Genomic DNA, 21,463 nt, shown 5'->3' on the forward strand with positions numbered 1-21,463 from the left:
GACTGAAGCATTTTAGAGTTTTTCGTGACCAATAGTCCCATTCTCTACTTTTCCATCCATCAGGTATCGGTACACAAAAATATGGCGCAGAGAACACCTTACACTATGAAACAACAAAGTTAACCTTGATAATGAATTTAAACAAACAATTTGGAAACCCATAAATCATACGAATGCTATATTCTCATATCCTGTTTCCAATACGTATTATTTTATCCAATAGGAAGATATAAGATACATCTTAGGTCTTCATTATTTTAAATGACAGCGCGCTACAAACCCTAATTGTATAAATTGGCTTAATTTAATGAACGACAACAAAACATTAATTCAATTTCATTATCTCTAAATTTATAATCTGACAACACAAACTGTCAGTTCAAGGTGACCTTCAAAGCTTGCGAGTTTGACGTTTTGTAACCTACAAAAAATATTTTCATTTGAATTCTCTACCCGCGTAGACATGTATTATGCGGTTTTATCGTCGTAAATAACTTCGCTGAACAGAAAACTGTGAGCAAACTATCATTAAAACAAGTTTTCAGTGTGATTTTAAGTGATAAAAGTGCATATTCCCGGTTTCGGCGTCCCGCAGCAACTTTTTTTTTAATCGGTGCGTATTTATTACTTTTTATTTTCATAGACACGTCGTTTCATTCTGCCGATCGGCGTGGTTAAAAATAGTACGATTTTAAATTAAGTCGCAAAACATCGTGTCAATTTTTACTAATCAATTTTATTATGAACATCAATCGGAGATTTTTATCAAAACTTTGCTACATTTCTCGATAAACTAGTTTTCTTATTAAATTGCGTATATAACATTAATAACATTTCATTTTAATTCTTAATAAGATTCTTATAGGCTTTAGACACATTTATTACTTGCGTTCATTACTATAAAAATAATAAACTTTTTTAATATAATCACTGGCTGATTAGTTAGCATCCCAATGCCTCTGACAAATTTTCTTTCTTCCACAATTCTGCCTACACTATTTCCCTTTCCGGAATTTCTCACGAATTACTATTATCTCAAAATTGTTTTGTTAAACTTTATAGATATTTAATCTGCAAAATGTAAAACTCATTAATCAGTTAGGTAATCCTAATCAGAAGATAATATAACAACTAGTAGTTGCTACTACACTACCCATACTATCAATACAATGTTGAATTAAATAATTTCCTTAATTTTGATTCATTCAGAAATGTACAAAATCAATGATATTAATACAGGAAACTGGTTTAAATGTATTTAATTTATAATTGGAATTTTGTATCCTACTAAGAGTGTATTAAAATTATTGCATTTTCAATAAATTTGTTCTTATTTTAACTGCACAGTGACTGTGCACCATCAATTTAACTACATATCAAAGGAATGTGTTTAAAAAAATCACATGAACATTATCAGATTTAAGGATTATTTTAACAGACTTTCTCTGCATCTATAACAATCCTCAGAATCCTCCACATTAAAGAAAAATGGCAGAGATTTAATTTTATTTACTCTATTGCCTAAAGATGACCTCTCTCAGCTTCAGAAGAAACATTATTCACACATTCCAAGATTTTATCAACAAAGATGACTTTAAAAGGCTTAAATAATACCTTAGCAAACTACACTTCACTACTAAAAAATAAAACACACAGGTTGGTCTTTAAACTACTTGATAATTTCACACAATATCTTATAAATAAATTCATTGAACTCTATTTGCAGATAATTGTTTCATGATTAACTTTTATCTTAAATAATGGACAATGCAATTATTTTGAGATAATTCACTGTATTTTAACTGCCTCTGTAGTGCAGTCAAGAGTGTATCCGATGGCTGATCATGAGGACCCAAGTTCAATTCCGGAGACAAACAAAATTTCTTTAGTTTTTCTAGTTTATATTAGAATATTTCTCAATAGTAACAAGCCTAGTATATATTACGACAATAGGCTTGCCCCCTTTTACACATACTAACATAATATATGACAAAACATGGGTGTATTTTAATCTGCCTATGTACACCTTTAGGTATCACAAATGTGATATTATGCATGTACCTATGTATAATTCACAGATTTTTTACCTTCATTGCTTCATAGGCTGTGTTTACTAGTAGATAAAGTATCAGTAAGTAAAGCAACCTGTAACTCAGTAATTTCATAGATGGATAGCTGTTTAATTGTTTAGAACTAGGAGTCTTCGTGCTTCAGAGGGCAAGTTAAAAGTCTATCCTGTTTGTTGCCAATTAAGATAACTGTTGTTAAGCCATGTCAAATACTTACTAGCTTGGATAATTTTGACTACTACCACTAAACAAACCAAGAAAAAATGATTGCTGTTTTTATTTACAAAAGACTAGACTTCACTCATGTACAAAATTTTATTCTAGCCACATAAATATTGATATCTAAAAAAAAATTCTCTATGTTTGATTCCAATGTTAGATGGTACCTATATCCATAATAAATTTTACTAAAATCAGTTGAGTGATTTAGTCGTGATGGCAAAGATGGATTTTTCCCGATCAAAAAAGTCGTAGGACTGGCAGACTCGTAAAAGTTAAAATTAAGTTAGTATTATAAAAAGTACCTATTTAATTCTACTTCCACACACGTTCAGTAACTGTTTAGATTATAAACATGGTCGAGCACGCGTGGTATCGTGAGAGATTATTATCTCTGTGTGATGGCAGAGTGAGGTTCATTTAAAATATATAACTGATATTGATAAGGATATGCCTACTGTGATGTTTAATAACTGGTTTGAAGATACCAGGAGTATTGTGACTGGTTATCACGGAATCCCGTTGTTAAATATTGCATGGGGCAAAATTAAGCTTTCTTTATTCAAGTACTGACTAAGAATTTATTAAAAACTAGCTGACCCGGCAGACGTTGTTCGGCCATATAAAAAAGTGTCACTTAGTTGTACGAAAAATAGATGTTGGCCGATTCTCATAGATACCGGATAAGCACAAAAAATTTCATCAAAATCGGTCAAGCCGTTTCGGAGGAGTATAGCAACGAAAACTGTAACGCGAGAGTTTTATATATTAGATATTTTTTTTAAGCTATAGCTATTCTGCTTTGGTTACCTTCCGCGCTAGAGCGATGATTTTTCGAAGATCTGTGTGTATTAGGAATACCTAATTAGGTCTATTATTACTTGTTCTAAGGGTGTAGAAAAATATCGTACATGCCTAAAAACAAAGTTTAAATTCACTTCTGTTTACACCTTCGGGTGTAACGAGTGTGATATTATATATGCCCGCTTCCTGCGGGCTTATCCCGTCTCTCAATTGACAACTAGTGTATGACAAATTGATGACCATTATTCAGTACATTGCTGCTTTGACGTAACGTGTTAATCACTGTAATCTAAGGCAGAAAACAATGTACAACATAGTGGCTTTTAAATCGTTGCCAACTGAGATACATGATAGCTCCCCTGGTTAGGCTAATATGAATTCCTTGTCCACATAGATGGCGCCCTAGTCCTGCAAGGTTGTGGTCAATGCTGTTATTATCTCTGATTATAATTATCACAGGTTATCAAAGGGTCAATAGGCGTTCAACGCGGGCCTATAGCTGTTGTCAACTTGTTTACAGATTTCTACAAACGTATGTTTGTATTTTCATGAAATACGGACCAAGATTATTCATACTTGTATGTTAATGAATTGAAAAGTCATCAGTTTCTTCCTAGCTCTTTTTATTGGGTAACCTTTGTTTTTAACAGGTTAGCGGAGAGAAGTTAGATCAAACGTTCTTGTAAGTTATAGTGGTGTAAAGCATAATTACCTGTTAAAATAGGTCTCTTCGCGCACATCTGGCTATTATGCTAATATCTTATGAAAACATAGCGTAATGATCTGCACCCCTTTCCCAATTATTGGAGATTCAGTTCATTCAGTAGGGATATGTTTCACGACTATCATAAGTGTCACTATTCTACTTCACATCAAGAATCAGTCTAGCCTTTCTTCCCACTAACTTGGAGTCGGCTTCCAGTCTCACCGGGTGCAGCTGGATACCAGTATTTTACATGGAGCGACTGTCTATCAGACCTCCACAATCTGGTTGCCTGGGTTATAAATAACACATGTAACATATCCGGTCCGTATTCTGTAGTTAACCCAATAACGGACATAATCTTACGTTATTTGTATGAACTGCTGTATGACAAGATGTATGGTCTGTATGGATGTGAATGAAGCAAAGGAAGTTTGTAAGGATCGTACCAAGTGGCGTTCTGTGGCCTCTATCTACCCCTATCGTAGGAAGACGGGATTTTATGTATGTATGAAATAAGTATACATGTTCTGTTCCCCTGTGTTAGGAAGGCGTGATTTTATGTATGTATGTATGAAATATCTCTCACGGAAACACGACATCGCCACAGATGAACACAAATTGTTTACATAGCGCTGAACTTGTATTATCATTGGCTGATAAGATAACACAACACGCCATAGTATTAGTATTTTTATCTCTATACTCAAAACACGTGGATTTTTGCTATTATTTCGCATAAGATTAGAGTAAAAATCCTTTTTTAATATTCTAGCGAACTTGGCAGGTATTTTTCTGCCATAACTCAAAATATTTTCATATTGTCATCACTCATCACACAAAGTATAAAGCAAAGTCGCTTCCCGCGTCTGTCTCTATGTCTGTCTGTATGTATGTATGCTTAGATCTTTGAAACTACACAACGGATTTTGATGCAGTTTTTTTGAATAGATAGAGTGATTCAAAAGGAAGATTCATATCTATATTAATCTATACTAATATTATAAAGCTGAAGAGTTTGTTTGATTGTTTGTTTGTTTGTCTGAACGCGCTAATCTCAGGAACTACTGATCCGATATGAAAAATTCTTTCAGTGTTAGATAGACCATTTATCGAGGAAGGCTATAGGCTATATAACATCACGCTACGGTCATTAGAAGCGGAGTGGCAACGAAAAATGTTACAAAAACGGGGAAAATTTTGACCCATATTCTTAGGCGACGCAAGCGAAGTTGCGCGGGTCAGCTAGTGTATGATAACATGCTTAATATATTAAAAAACCACTGATCATTTAAGATTTCTAATGCAAAGTCATGAATAAACACATTTTTTTCGCTTAAATTGCAAACGCTTTCTTAACTTTACAAGATAGATCAAAATTAATCATCTCCCAGAAGCTAGTGCTATGCCTTACGGGGAATCGAACCCGGGACCTCACATTTACCAGTAGGATACACTTTCGACCGAGCCACGGAGGCAGTCAGAGTTTCCACTGAATTAATGTGTTGATTTAAAACAGGTTAAAGACCGTATTCTTACATTCTTTGATCACGTTTCCTACAAAAATCATGCGTAAAATTATACCTAACAGTTGACTGATAAAATTATTTATATCTCCAAGTTATACTAAGCTGAAACTCATTGAATATCTTTCAATAGATAAGTATGTACCTAAAGAATTTATCTAAATTGTAGTGTAAACGTTTTATAATATATTTTAGATTATTTTTCTATTTTATCTGTTGTATCTTTATGGTTTAAAATTAGGGGGTCTATTTCTAAATTATGTAACTTGTGTTATATCGGGAAGAAATCTTGTATGTCTAAGAGTTCTGAAAGCCAGTTCTTCAATAGGGCTTATTCTTCCATCTGTGGTAGACACTAGACATCAATAAATAGCCTTTACCACATTATGGAACTTTACCCTTTCCCGGCAGTGGGGTAGTAAAGTCTGAAGCTCTCGAAAAAATAAAGAAATCTTACTTTAATAGGTATATATACATTACCTATGAGCTTTTTCCAACATTAACAAGTAAAATTTTTGAATACCGGATAGAATTAAGTATTTTCTTAATAGCTCAATTTTCCGCTACTGAGTAAAGGTTTCCAGCGGGCTTAACACTTATCTCAGTGGACTACTAGTGTACGTCAAATCGATGGTCACTACATTGCTGCTTTGATGTAACGTGTTAATCACTATAATCTAAGAGACAAAACAATGTACAGCATAGTGGCTTTCAAACAATTGTCAACTGAAACACGTGATAGCCCCCCAAGTTTTCATTAAAATGTTTTTTCTAATTAAAATACTCTACTTAACAAATTTTTACATTGTTTTAGCGATGTGTGGTGCAACTTTTGAATTGCATAAATACCCAATTTTCTTCAGTCATCGAAAAACTAATGATCGTTTTCAAATAATTCTTGTTTTAGTGTATTTTTAGTACAAACAGGTCTATTATCGACCTCTAAGTCGCAACAGGAAGACGCTGCATCGTATGTGTTGGAGGAGATCCAAGATTGAGCACGTGGTATGAATGACTGTGATGTGAGTGAATGATATTAGATTAGTTTGGGACAAGTAATTATGTGTACTTTTGAAAGAAAGCAGTTTTTCGGGGTTCCAAATTCAAAGGATAAAAAGTACACCCTATATTACTAAGACCTCGCCGTCCGTTCATCTCCTTCTGTTCGTCTGTCCGTCTGTCTGTCTGCACGTCTGCCCGTTTGTTACTCTGTTCGTCTGTTAGTCTGTACGTCTGCCCGTCTATCCGTCTGTCCGTCTTGTCCTATGCATTGCCCTAGAGAATTTTTAGTGACTATAAAGCTTAATTTTAAATCGTTCTCAATTTTTTTGTAAGAACGAGTAGTCCATACCCTTTTGTATTGTAGGATTAGTGTATTAAAATGTCTGCTCTACCTTCCGAACTGGCGGTAAATTCACTATCTGTATCATTGACTATCATTGATAATCAAATCATTTATTAATTTAGGTCAAATGCTGTCAGCATTTTGTACAGATTTGATTAGTCCATAAAAAATACAAGACTAATGTTATGTCTCTAGTCAGTGCTTTCGTGCGTTAGTTGATGTATTATCGGTAGTATTCAGTAGTTACGTAACTGTTATCGATAACAGCTGTTTTACGAACGTTTGTACGTTTAACTGATTATAAACTAACTGTAGTAGTTTAACCCCCGGTTTCTGAGGTACATTTAGCGGTAGTTTAAACATGACAGTTTGCATAGATATGACGATCTATAAACTCCAGATGGTTCATCTGGAGTTTATAGATCGGCTATCAAACCTTTCATATCTGAATAACGGCCAGTAATGGCACTTAAACATCACTCTTCCTCGGCCGATGTATAGTTAAAAATAACATTTTAATGCAGTCCAGAAATTAACTAATATAACAGCAATACGATTTATGACAAAGCTTTTGTGCAAGGGTCCCTTAAATCATTTTACTGTGAACAAAGGACAACAAAGGTTTTTAATTAAATTTTCTTTTGTAATTAAAAAAATATCATCCGAATCAGTTTAGCTGTTTTAACGAGAAAGAAAGACAAACTAACTTTTCGCGTTGACCATTTTATCTATAAAATTATTCAATTTTCTTATAAAACTTCTATATTTCCTGTACTATGTCTGGGGGCACGTACATCTACGTCATATGTTCATAGTCAACAAACAAGTTCACGCAAACATTTATATTATATGCTACATTATGTAGTCGTAAACGCGTAAACAGACACAGACAAAATAACATATTAATGTATTTTTTTGTCTACAAAACTTACTAAGTAATTAATGGATTGAGTACATCGCCCAGTACAAATACCACTAACCGGTCACCCATCTATAGCATGACCGAACCGACGGTTGCTTAACCCACGGGTCGCGATCAGTGAGCGCAATTTTTGCCATACCTAAACTATAAACTAAACATAAACTTTTTGCGCCATAGGTATATGTATACATTAAAGTTTTCACAGTCTGAAACAACATATAGTGTAGTAATAGTATATATTTACTATGTATAGAGTATACGTCATGTACACGTGCTGTTATAAAAATACATCGTTATATGCGCACGATTGGACGACGCGATTAAGAATCATAGCGAACACAGCTGAGCAGAGATTTAACTAGTATTTCCATGCTGTAAGATGCTGTATCTTTACTTATCTTTCTCAAACGATAACGGTTGCACTAATAGATTATTGCTGTAAAGACCTAGCTTATAAGGTTTTCGTGGCCTACTTCGCTTTTTACCGTACCCACAGGGTAAAACGGGACCCTAATACTAAGCTTCCGTTGTCTGTCTCCAGGCTGTATCTCATAAACCGTGATAGCTAGAAAGCTGACATTTTCACAAATCATGTATTTCCGTTGCCGCTATAACAACAAATGCTAAAAATAAAGAAAAGCTTATTAAGGGGGGTCCCCATAAACGTCTTTTTTTGTACTTTTGTGGTGCGGAACGATTCGCGCGCGAGTCCGACTCGCACTTGGCCGGTTTTTAATTTTGACGGCTTCCGTGGCGCAGTGGTTAAGATGGTCGCCACGCCACTACCAGTGGAATTAGCGCACACGGTACAAATGTGCGATCCACAAATAGTTGTTTCGTGTCTGGTTGTGCTTCGTTTCCGTTGTTTGTATGTTTGTAAAAGTCCCCGTGGCACAAGAGCAATTCTTGTGCCCTATTTACTATCGCCTCCTATTGCATGGGACTAACAACTAAACATGGGTGTATTTTTTACGTCTCTGCTTACATCTTTGGCTATAAAAGTCGTGAATTTTTAGTTTCTAGAAGTTCTTATCGTTATGTCCGTTGTTTGTATGTTTGTAAAGTCCCCGCGACACCAGACTCATTTTGTTCTCTCTTAAAACTATTATATGTCATGTCTGTCCACATCCACATAGCAAGGAATTAACATAATATAAAGATTTAAACGTTTATTAAACGACAGCTCACTCATTGAAGACAAGTTTTTACATAAATTAGTCTATTCTACCAGATTATTTGCAATTATAATACATCGGCACTTTACACATATTGACGACAAAAACCACGTGTTAAGTAAACAGAATAGAAGCAAAAATTTCGCGATTCTGTGTTAGTTTAAACGCAAGATTAGTCTGTTTTGAGGCGCTCATAGTCAGTTTCGCTTAATATAAATATGTTGTTGGACAACTCACACACGGTCATTTGATTCCAAACTAAGCAGAGCTTGTACTATGGTAACCAAATAACTGATAGACATACTTATATACTTCTAAATCCATGCTTATATATAAATTAACAACCAGGCTCAGAACAAATACTCGTGCTCATCACACAAATATTTGTCTCGGGGATGCGAACCCACCACACGTGACGCTACGGTTATTGCGGCGAGGTGACCACCTTAACCACGGCGCCAAACGTGCAGTTTATCTATTCAAACTGTCATGTTTATATGAGTTTAAACGCTATTGAATAGATAAACTACCGCTAAATGTACCTCAGAAACCGGGAGTTTGAGTGCTCAAAACTAGCTATGAGCGCTGTAAGTCTTACTTTTGCTTAAGAAATAAGCGTAATGTAATTTCGTCACTAAGGTATGATTGTTCATTGCAAAAGCAATTAAATGATTTTAATGACTAAACGATAAGAAATGACTGCAAGTGACGTTTTCTATTACATGTTCAAAGTTTTATGTATTACATAAATACATACATACATACTATCTCGCCTTTTTCCCATAGGGGTACGCAGATACCAAACCAAAGAACGTCACTTGGTACGATCCTTACCAACTTCCCTTGCCTCATTCACATACATACATGTTTTCATATAGGACCGACGGTTACGAGTACTACGCACCTGACTTTTTTATGATACACTTCGACATTTTTATACTAAGTAATCTGTCTTCAAGTGGGTTAACTTTAGCAAATAATACACTAAAACATTCCTTGGAAATTACTCTATCTAGAAAATGCAGTTCGTCGATTTTGACGTAGCTAGGGGACTTTATTTTTTAACTGGCGGCCGCAACTCTTTCTATGCGGACTTCAGATTTCAGCTCCATTCCTATCAGTCAAAGAGTTATGTTATACAATATCACTATGCCAGTCAGTCAGTGAGTACCTCTGAGTAAGGTCAATTTGGGTATTGGTAAAAAAGTTTGCAAAACTAAAATAAACCTTTATCAATTGTGTTGGTTTCATATGAAAAAATAATCGAAACTAGTTCATATTCCCACTGTCAATGTTACCCAAATGATTCAAAGTTACCCAGGTTGACTGTAATTGATATTAAGATTGAATTCTAAACCTTATGTTCATTGTTTCAGATCACAATGTCGCGCGACAGATCATCGAAGCGGTTCTACCGCGCGGAGTCCACCCACGACCTGTTGTCTTTCATGGACAAGGGTCAGGCAGCCAGCGATGAGAACAGGTGGACCTTTGAGACGGCTTGGGAGGTCGCTAATAAAGGTAAGACTGAGAATCACAAGGGTTTGATTGCTGAATAGTACATATACTCACAAAGACTAAATCAGCGTGCAATATGGCCCGCGTGGTGGACTTAAGACCTAACTCGTGGCTTATTTAACAACAGCCGGTTCGATCTCTGCGGTTAAGCTACGCTTGCCGAGGTTGTTCCGTGGATACGACCATCTTATACATATCGAGTTCCTTAGTGTTTCGGAAGGCTTGTTAAATTGTGAGTCCCGGCTGTCATTTTCAATGATCTGTGACAGTCGTTAACAGTAGACAGAAACTTGAAAGTCTAACAACCAGTTTAACCGAAGCTATCGTGTTATATATAACCCAGGTAACTGAGTTGTGGAGATCCGATAGGCAGTCGCTCCATGTAAAATTAACAGTAGTCAGAAGCTTGAACGTCTGACTCTCTTGCGGGTATTCTGTTGAAGATGCGTTAAATTACCTAGTCTTTTAAACCTACGTGTTTATTTTCGTATAATAAATATAAATTAGCATTAGTGTCTGCATGCGGGTTGCGAAAGATTTAGTAAACGCATGCCATAGAGCCTGCATGCAGGGAACTGTACCTCGATTCTCTACCACTATCGACTACCGACAACCGGCTAGCTATCGAAATTTTGACATTTAGAATGTACTGCCAAAACATTTCCTACGACACCCGTCAGAGGCGCTGATCAGATTTTCATACAAAATATCTCGATGACAGGTCGGTTGTCGGTAGTCGATAGTAGTAGAGAATCGAGCTACTGTTTGAGGAAACATTTGTCAAACGAGTCACCGTTAAAGCTAGTTTTATTTTTTGAATTATTCGCAAATAAGTGTGTTCTTGAAGAAAAAATGCGGACTTTGCCCGTTAAATTCAGAATTCTATCAAAAGTCTTATGAAAATATCTTATTCGTAAGGCCATATTCTTTCTTACATAATATCTTGTGTTAGTACCGTGAAGTAACAACGGCGCTAAGTAACGCAACACCCCATTATCTCTGCTCATCCCCTGTGACGGCTAGACTTGTAATACCAGTTGTCTGAAGTGGGACATGGCTAGCTAGTGCTTTGAATAAGACCTGCTTAGTGCTTACAATCTTTATATAGAAGAAGTAACCTTAATTAGTCTCTGCCTACCCCTATGTGAACAAGGTATAATTTTATGTATGTATGTATGTACATACATGTAATTTTGTTTTCTCTGGAGGCTATTATGTATTTCAGTTAACCACTATATTTGATGGGTAATTCATGTCAGTTGATAACTATATCAAAGCCACTATGCTGTACATTGTTTTCTCTCTATGATTATAGTGATTAACACGTTATGTCAAAGCAGCAATGTACTGAATAGTGACCCTTTGAAGTAGTACACTAGTTGTCGACTGAGATACGCGATACACTTAAATATATATCAGTCTAGCCTTTCTTCCAACTATGAGCGACTGTCTATCTGACCTCCACAACCCAGTTACCTGGATTATGACACGGTAAGACTGGTTGTCAGACTTTCAAGCTTCTGACTACTGTTAACGACTGTCAAAGATCTTTAAAAATGACAGCTAGGACCCACAATTTAACGTGTCTTCCGAAACTCGGAAGAGCTAGGAATGTATAAAATGGTCACTCTTCCACAGAACAACCTCGGTAAGCGTAGCTTAACCTCGGAGATCGATACGCGTGGCTATTGTTTACTAAGCCACGAGTCATTACACTTAACCGGTCGGTAAACGATCTGTGGGTTAAGCAACCGTTTACGCGGTCATTCCATAGATGGGTGACCGCAAGTGGTATTTGAACTGGGCGTCTCCGTGCTTCGGAGGGCACGTGAAAAGTCGGTCCCGGTTGTTATATACTACGATAACAGTCGTTAAGCCACGTCAAAGGCCTTCGGGCGGCTTGAACAACTTTGACACTAGGTTGACAACCATACGAGATAAATAGAACAGAATGTAATAATATGTCAACTGTTGGTGATCCAATAAATTTATAAATAAAATAGATCTATACTAATATTATAAAGCTGAAGAGTTTCTTTGTTTGTTTGTTTGTTTGTTTGAACGCGCTAATCTCAGGAACTACTGGTCCGATTTGAAAAATTCTTTTAGTGTTAGATAGTCCATTTATCGAGGAAGGCTATAGGCTATATAACATCACGCTACGACCAATAGGAGCAGAGTACCAGTAAAAAATGTTACAAAAACGGGGAAAATTATGACCCATTCCCTCTAATGTGACGCAAGCGAAGTTGCGCGGGTCAGCTAGTACATAATAAGAACTTAATTATTTTCTTTCTTTCCAGTGGGAGGTATTTACACAGTAATCAGATCTAAAGCTTACGTGTCTACTGAAGAGATGGGTGAGAACTACTGTCTTCTAGGACCGTACAAGGAACAGTGCGCGCGAACTGAGGTTGAAGAGGCTGACTTTCCTCCTAACTCGCCTCTGACGGCCGCTGTTAATGCTATGAGAAGCCAAGGGTATAAGGTAAGGACTGTGATTATCATAACTATCGACATAGCCAGTTGCGCTCACTGGTCGGTAAACGATCTGTGGGCTTAGCAAACCTTGGCGCGGTCATTCTATAGATTGATGACTGCATAGTGCCCAATGCCACTATGCAGTCATCAATCTATAGAATGACCGTGCCGTCTCCGTGCTTCGGAGGGCACGTAAAAACCAGTCGCGGTCGTTGTCAATTAGGATAACAGTCGTTAAGCAACGTCAAATGCCTTTCGGGCGGCTTGAACAACTGACACTACGTTGACCACTAACCATACGATAAGAAGAAGAAGATCGTGTCAAATTTTGTCCGTTTCAATAACTTATCCTTAGTAAGGCGCTGTCTCCACGGGCGAGAGAATCGCGACGAGTCCGCCCTTGTATCGTCGGACAATCACCACGAACGAGCGATAATTCCGCCGCGTATCGTCGCGACTCGTAACCCGCGTTTTCCTTGTTTAATAAGAGGCAACATTGAAAACAAATGACGCTGCATTTGACAGCGCGCTCGTCGCGATCGCGCGGCGGACTCGCTGCTTGTCGCGGCCGACTAGTGACGATGTATTGACGTTTCGCACGCTCGTTGACACTCGTCGTATCGCGGCGATATTATCGCCGTGTGGAGACGGTTCCATAGAGAGTGTATAGAAATACGTGGCACGACGATAATATCGCCGCGATTCTCTCGCTCGTGGAGACAGCGCCTAACAGATAAGCTTACAACAGATTAACAATTAAGTCGCCTAGTTACAAGTATACATTGAACAATTATTAAAGTTTCATTTTTACTTGTATTTCGTCAATCAAATATTTAGTTTTGTCTTGGTTGAAGTAATTATCACTTGTTCCAACGGTGAAGGAAAACATCGTGAGGAAACCTTGCATGCCTATTGTTTAATACATTTATTGAGGGCATGCAAAGTCCCTAATCAGCGCTTGGCCAGCGTGGTGACTCAGGGCCTACCGCTCCCAAATTGCGGGAGAGACCCTTGGCCAGCAGTGGGACATTTATGGGTTAAATTTAGTTGTTACTAGCTTTTACCTGCGACTTCGTCCGCCACCTGAGTTTTCCCATAGGAATGCGTCATTTTCCCGGGGTAAAAAGTAGCCTATGTCCTTTCTCAGGTATCAAAATTTCTCTATTCCAAATTTCATGCAAATTGGTTCCGTGGTTTAGGCGTGATGGAGTAACAGACAGACAGACAAAGTTACTTTCGCATTTATATTACTTACACATAATTTTGTCTCATTCTAGGTCCACACCGGCACTTGGTTGGTAGACGGCAACCCTCAGATCATCCTCTTCGACATCGGCTCAGGAGCGTGGCAGCTGGACAGCTACAAGCAGGAGTTGTGGAACACCTGCTCCATCGGGATCCCACACCTGGACGTAGAGGCTAATGATGCTGTTATATTGGGCTTTATGGTCGCGCAGCTTATTGCAGAGGTAATTTTACACCCCCTTCTACAACCTCTACTACACCCCCTACTACACACCCCCTACTATACCCCCTACTACACCCTCTACTACACCCCCTAACCCACACCCCCTATCACACACCCCCTAACCCACACCCCCTATCACACACCCCCTATCACCTTCCCTATCACGTACCCCCTATCAAACTCCCTACAACACCCCCTACATTACATGACCTGGTCCCCTAGTCTCGGTAGGTAAGTACATGTTATATAAGACATCGGTTCAGGAGCGTGGCAGCTGGACAGCTACAAGCAGGAGTTGTGGAACACCTGCTCCATCGGGATCCCACACCTGGACGTAGAGGCTAATGATGCTGTCATTCTAGGGTTTATGGTCGCGCAGCTCATTGCAGAGGTAATTTTACACCCCCTTACACCTTTAAATTGTCCCCTAAAACGCCCGTTTTCACCTTCTACTACACCCCCTACTACGCCCCCTACTACACCCTCTACTAAACCCTCTAACACCGCCCCCCTATAACACCGCCCCCCTATAACTTACCCCTACCACACCCCCCCTACCACACACCGCCTACAACCCCCCCCCCCCCCCCCATCGAACCCCCTACAACACACCCTACATTACATGGCCTGGTCCCCTAGTTACAGTAGGTAAGTACATGTTATATCAGACATCGGCTCAGGAGCGTGGCAGCTGGACAGCTACAAGCAGGAGTTGTGGAACACCTGCTCCATCGGGATCCCACACCTGGACGTAGAGGCTAATGATGCTGTTATATTGGGCTTTATTGTCGCGCAGCTTATTGCAGAGGTAATTTTATATCCTCTACTACACCCCCTACTACACCCCCTACTGCGCCTACTACTACATCCCCTACTACGCGCAGCTCATTGCAGAGGTAATTATACACTCCCTTCCACCTTACAGTTACCCCCTAAAACACTAGTCTTCACCTCCTACTACGCCTCTAAAACCCCTAATACATCCCCTATTACCTTAATACATCCCCTACTATACCCCCCACTACTACCCCATTACTGCCCCGGTACTAGCTCAGTACAACCCCACTACACGCCCACCATATTCCCATTACCCCCCCCCCCCCTTACGCTCCTATTACACCCCCACTAAACCCCCCTCTACACCCCATTACACTCCCATTAGACCCCTACTACACTCCTACTCTACCCCATAAACTCTCTACTACTCCCTTACTCTAACCCTTACTACACCCCTACTCCTACTTCTATTGTACTTACCTCATCCCCTAACAAACAACTTACCAACTCCCGCCTATTCCCCCTACCACCTCTTTTTCACCCCCCCCGCATCCCCTATATTACACGGCCCCTTCAATTACAAGGCCATTTGTTTCAGTAATTAATAAGTTATTCAAATAAATAATATATATTTCTTTCGTTTGTACATATAAAATTATTATTTAAAGTATTTATTTAATGTATAGTTTTAATTATTATATTAGAGATTGTAATTGTTGTTTTGTTTCAGTTCCGCAAAGCAGCTGAAAACTACAGCGATACTCCGCCGCGTGTGGTCGCACACTTCCACGAATGGCAGGCTGGCATCGGTCTTATTGTACTCAGGTATAATAACTAAATATTGTTTTTATTTGTGTTTTTAGCTATCGACTAATAATATGAATTTGAATAATAAATGACATCAAAACATTCTGTAAAAACCCCAAGTCTCGCAGCTCAGTCTCTCTGCCGTAAAAAGTTGTGAGATCTATGTAATACCAAGTCGATTAATCTGTTTAGTCTCTACTTAAAGGACCTTCTGTCTTAAGTTATTACATAAGTTACTAGCTGACCCGCGCAACTTCGCTTGCGTCATATAAAAGAGAATGGGTGAAATTTTCCCCCGTTTTTGTAACATTTTTTTTGGGTACTCTGCTCCTATTGGCCGTAGCATGATGATATATAGCCTTCTTCGATAAATGGGCTATCTAACACTGAAAGAATTTTTCAAAGCAGACCAGTAGATCCTGAGATTAGCGTGTTTAAACAAACAAACTCTTCAACTTTATAATATTAGTTCAGATACACATATTGCATCGAAATTAAGGTCGTGTTTGTCTAGTCTTTCACTATTTGCGTTGGAGGCGAATAAAATCAAATTGATGTTAGTTTTTTTATTGTATGTAATACATAATTGATATATTTTTATTTCAGGACCCGTCACGTAGACGTCGCTACTGTGTTCACAACACACGCTACCCTACTCGGTCGTTACCTCTGCGCTGGCAACACTGACTTCTACAATAATTTGGATAAGGTAAGCAATAAGCATTATATACTTCTAACCTAACCTAGCCGATATCTGGCTACGGCGGCCAGTTTCATTGAAACTAGTCAACTGTATAAGAGTTTGTTTATATTGACAAGTGTACAATACACAGGTACACTCTCTATTCCTTCACTCTTATAGTCCGGTGGGACGGTACACACGACCAGTGAGAGAGCCGGCTTTACGTGCTCTCCAAGGCAAGGTGTTCTACCAACATAAGTTTCTGAGAATTTTTTGACAAAATACTCAGGAAATTGAGGTTGAAAACCTCCGTGCCTTGGAGAGCACGTAAAGCCGTCGGTCCTGCGCCTGACCTCTCACTGGTCATGTCGGTTTAGCCGTCTCGGTTATGAGAGTGATGGAATAGAGAGTGTACCTGTGTATTGTACACACACTTAGACACTATAAACAAAGTCCTGCATCGTTGGCCGTTTTCAATAAAACTGACCGCCGTAGCCGGATCAGCAGGGACATTATTTTATTATTAAGGAAGTTTATAAGGACTCGTAGCAAGTGGCGTTCCCTGGTTCTTGCCTATGGGAAGAAGTCGTGACTTTAACACGTTCGCTGCCCCCGACGCGTATGTGCGTTTTACGAAACGCACATACGCGTCAGGGGCAGCGAACGTGTTAAGTATGTATGTATGTATGTGTGATGTTTGTATGTATGTATGTATAAATGTATGTTATTGTCAGTTCGCAGTGGACGAGGAGGCGGGCAAGCGTCAGATCTATCACCGCTACTGCATGGAGAGAGCCGCCGCGCATATGACGCATATATTTACAACCGTGTCTGATATTACTGGTAAGTTAAATTATTAATTATTAGCTGAAGCGGGCCAAGTTTTGTTGAATACGCTTTCAACCTGGGTTATTATATTTGAACCCGGGTTTTCAGTCAATCTATCGCCATGCCAAATTGCATTCAAATCGGTTCAGTTTAGCTGTGAAAACATAACACGAACGAACTCTTTTAATCTTTGATTTATAAGTAACTAGCTTTTACCCGCGACTTCGTCCGCCACCTGAATTATCCCATGGGATTGCGTCATTTTCCCGGGGTAAAAACTAGCTTATGTCCTTTCTCGGGTATCAAAATATCTTCTTACCAAATTTCATGCAAATTGGTTCAGTAGTTTAGGCGTGATTGAGTAACAGACAGACAGACAGACAGAGTTACTTCCACATTTATAATATTAGTATGGATATGGATAAAGAATAATATATAGGTTGGAAAATAATTGGGCCATATAGAAAAGTAAATAAACCGGTGCAGCATATTAGTATTTGAACAGGGCGTCTCCGTGCTTTGGAGAGCACGTAATATTCGGTCCCGGTTGTTCTCTATTAAGATAACAGTCGTTAAGCCATGTCAAAGGCCTTCGAGCGGTTTGAATAAGTTTGACACTAGGTTCACCACTAATCATACGATAAGAAGAAGACTATTGTAGATACAAATGCGATAAATATCATTGATTTATAAGTATTTAAACAATTTTTAAAATGTAAAGTTGATATTTCTTTCATACTAAAAGTATTTACGAAATTGGTCAAAACCGAATAATGGTACGAATTCACTTTTTTGCCTCACCCAGGATACGAAGCGGAACATCTGTTGAAACGCAAAGCGGACATCATCACGCCCAACGGTCTGAACGTGAAGAAGTTTTCAGCGTTACACGAGTTTCAGAACTTACACGCACTGGCTAAAGAGAAGATCAATGAATTCGCTAGAGGACACTTTTATGGGTAAGTTGACGTAATCAAAATTAATATAAAATAAATAAATACCATTCACATTTTTCCCGAACAGCGATGGTAGGCAACATACCATTGACTTTTCCAAGTTATGTGTGTACTAGCTGACCCGCGCAACTTCGCTTGCGTCACATAAGAGAGAATGGGTCATAATTTTCCCCGTTTTTGTAACACTTTTTACTGATACTCTGCTCCTATTAGTCGTAGCGTGATGATATATAGCCTTCCTCGATAAATGGGCTATCTAACACTGAAAGAATTTTTCAAATCGAACCAGTAGTTCCTGAGATAAGCGCGTTCAAACAAACTAACTCTTAAGCTTTATAATCTATACTAATATTATAAAGCTGAAGAGTTTGTTTGTTTGTTTGTTTGATTGTTTGTTTGTTTGTTTGTTTGAACGCGCTAATCTCAGGAACTACTGGTCCGATTTGAAAAAATCTTTCAGTGTTAGATAGCCCATTTATCGAGGAAGGCTATAGGCTATATATCATCACGCTACGACCAATAGGAGCAGAGTACCAATAAAAAATGTTACAAAAACGGGGAAAATTCTGACGCATCCTCTCTTATATGACGCAAGCGAAGTTGCGCGGGTCAGCTAGTATTAGTATATTAGTATACATTATAAATGAAACATAGTGATGCAACCTTGCATGTATGAGAGTTGTTTAGTAGTTTTTGATGGAATGCAAAGTCCCCACCTCGCACTTGGGCAGCGTGGTGAACTCGAGACCTAACCCCTCCCTCAATACGTGAAGAGACTCTGGTCCACCAGTGGGACATTAATGGATTAATCGTGTTTCATCTAGAAAATGCGCCCATAGCCAGTTGCGCTCACCGGTCGGTAAACGATCTGTGGGTTAAGCAACCGTTGGCGCGGTCATTCCATAGATGGGTGACCGCATAGTGGTATTTGAGCTGGGCGTCTCCGTGCTTCGGAGGGCACGTAAAAAGTCGGTCCCGGCTGTTGTCTACTAAGATAACAGTCATTAAGCCATGTCAAAGGCCCCTCGGGCGGCTTGAACAACTTTGACACTAGGTTGACCACTAACCATACGACAAACAAACAAACATCTAGAAAATATTCAGACTTATTCAATTATTACGATAATGTTCTTTATTACAGTCACTTCAACTTCGACTTAGACAAGACGTTGTATTTCTTCATCGCTGGTCGGTACGAGTTCGGTAACAAGGGCGCTGATATCTTCATCGAAGCACTCGCCAGACTTAACCATTATTTGAAGGTAAATACTAATTATTTATTTTTCTGGTTTTTTCGCATCGAATGATTTCTACAGTAAAATGATATAATATAAATGTATTCTGTGTTTTGAACTATATGTGTACCTAAATCTTTCAGTATTTTGTTTTAAAGATTAAGAAAGGTCCATACGACATTCTTGCCATCTTTCGTATTTTTAATATTACCGTAAGACTTCATTTACTATCTATCGTATGGTTAGTGATCAACCTAGTGTCAAAGTTGTGCCGCCCGAAAGGACTTTGACGTGGCTTAACGACTGTTATCTTGATTGACAACAACCGGGACCGACTTTTTACGTGCCCTCCGAAGCACGGTGAGGCTCAGTTCAAATACTACTATGCGGTCCCATCTATAGACTCACCGCGCCAAGACTTGCTAAACCGAGATTTTTTTCTGACCGGTAAGCGCAATTGGCTAAGAGCGCCTTACATTTATATTTTCCAAGATTTTTGTTTTGTTTACTATAACCCGTATCCGTATACGATTCTTTAGTAGTTTCGTAAATTTTAAATTTTCTTTACTTTTTTTGCTATTTATATCCTATCCACCAAATCTTCACAAAAACAAAATAAAACGGCTCTATTTCAACAATACTTTGTTTCCAGTCCTCAGGCTCGGACATGACGGTCGTCGCGTTCATGATCTTCCCGGCCAAGACGAACAACTTCAATGTGGAGAGCCTGCGCGGCCACGCCGTCACTAAAGCGCTGAGGGACACCATACAGGACATACAACAGAAAGTTGGCAAGAGAATGTATGATGTATGCCTCAGGTAAGTTCAGAAGAAATATTACGTCGGGCAAAAAGTCTTTTCGCATTATAGTCTGTATGAACTTTTAATAAAATCTCTTTGGCTTCAACAATCACAAACGAGTACACGGTTCATTAGGTTTCTTTCAGTGAGCGAGCTGAGGTACACAAATATCGAGCTTTTTTGTGTAGAGAAAAGATTTTATTACAAGTTCATACATATATAATATAATGCGAAAAGACTTTTTTCCCGTCCTAATATGTGGAAATTTCAGCTTCTTAGCTATTACGGTCTATGAAATACAGGCTGGTGACAGACGGACAAACAGACAGATTGACAAATGGACAGGTAGACAGACGGACAGACGGATAGACGAACAGACAGCGGAGGCTTAGTTAAATGATTAGATGGCTCCCGTGGAGCAGTGGTTTAGGTCGCCACGCCACTACCACTGCGTTGGAAAGTCGTGGGTTCGATTCCTACACGTAACACATATTTTAGCAATATAAAAATAGTTGTTTCGTGTCCGGTTGCACTTTGTCCGTTGTTTGTATGTTTGTAAAAGTCCCCGCGACACAAGAGCAATTCTTAGTGCGGGAGTTGTCTTTTTTTTAAATGAAGAGTTGTCTTTTTTAAAATAAAGGATTCATTTTTTACCCTTTGGGTACAGAACCCTAAAAATAAGGTTTATTATAATATACGAGCTAATAATATCAACTCTTACAGAGGACACTTGCCCGATACATCGGATCTGCTTCAAAAAGAGGACACCGTGCGGCTCAAACGTTGTATATACAGCTTGCACAGAGACAGCCTACCCCCCGTCACCACGCATAATGTCGTGAGTATATTAAATTATATGAAAAATATATTAAATTACCTATTTGACTGTGAAAGTTTCATTAAAATCGGTTCTGTAGTTTTCGAGATATTTGTAAGCAAACATTGACTCTTTGTCATAAATTTCATGTTGATAATTGATTCTTTGTTTATTCTGCAATCTCTTTTTTAATTTTTATAAATCTCTCTTTAATATTATTATTATATATCTCTTTGTTAATTAGGCATTAATAAAAAACAGTTCTTCGGTAACCTATATTCGTATCTCAAATGGTTTCTTTAACCCATTGATTATACTAGACTATGAAAA

General features: G+C 38.5%; 1 protein-coding gene across 2 annotated transcripts in view; it reads left to right on the plus strand.

Annotated features, from left to right (window-relative positions):
• Positions 1-410: 410 nt before the first annotated feature.
• Glys (glycogen [starch] synthase) overlaps positions 411-21,463 on the plus strand; it is a 32,442-nt gene continuing 11,389 nt past the window's right edge. Inside the window, exons 1-11 of one of the 2 annotated variants that reach the window (XM_076132513.1) lie at positions 411-613; positions 10,140-10,284; positions 12,585-12,769; positions 14,040-14,231; positions 15,738-15,832; positions 16,421-16,523; positions 17,231-17,339; positions 18,130-18,283; positions 19,422-19,542; positions 20,168-20,334; positions 21,040-21,154. In XM_076132513.1, coding sequence (XP_075988628.1) covers positions 10,146-10,284; positions 12,585-12,769; positions 14,040-14,231; positions 15,738-15,832; positions 16,421-16,523; positions 17,231-17,339; positions 18,130-18,283; positions 19,422-19,542; positions 20,168-20,334; positions 21,040-21,154 — 1,380 coding nt within the window. In that variant the 5' untranslated portion in view covers positions 411-613; positions 10,140-10,145. The remainder of the gene's footprint in view (positions 614-10,139; positions 10,285-12,584; positions 12,770-14,039; positions 14,232-15,737; positions 15,833-16,420; positions 16,524-17,230; positions 17,340-18,129; positions 18,284-19,421; positions 19,543-20,167; positions 20,335-21,039; positions 21,155-21,463) is intronic. The other variant, XM_076132514.1, reaches the window with a different exon arrangement.

This window comes from Anticarsia gemmatalis, chromosome 28 (assembly GCF_050436995.1).
Source record: "Anticarsia gemmatalis isolate Benzon Research Colony breed Stoneville strain chromosome 28, ilAntGemm2 primary, whole genome shotgun sequence".
Classification (NCBI taxonomy): domain Eukaryota; kingdom Metazoa; phylum Arthropoda; class Insecta; order Lepidoptera; family Erebidae; genus Anticarsia; species Anticarsia gemmatalis.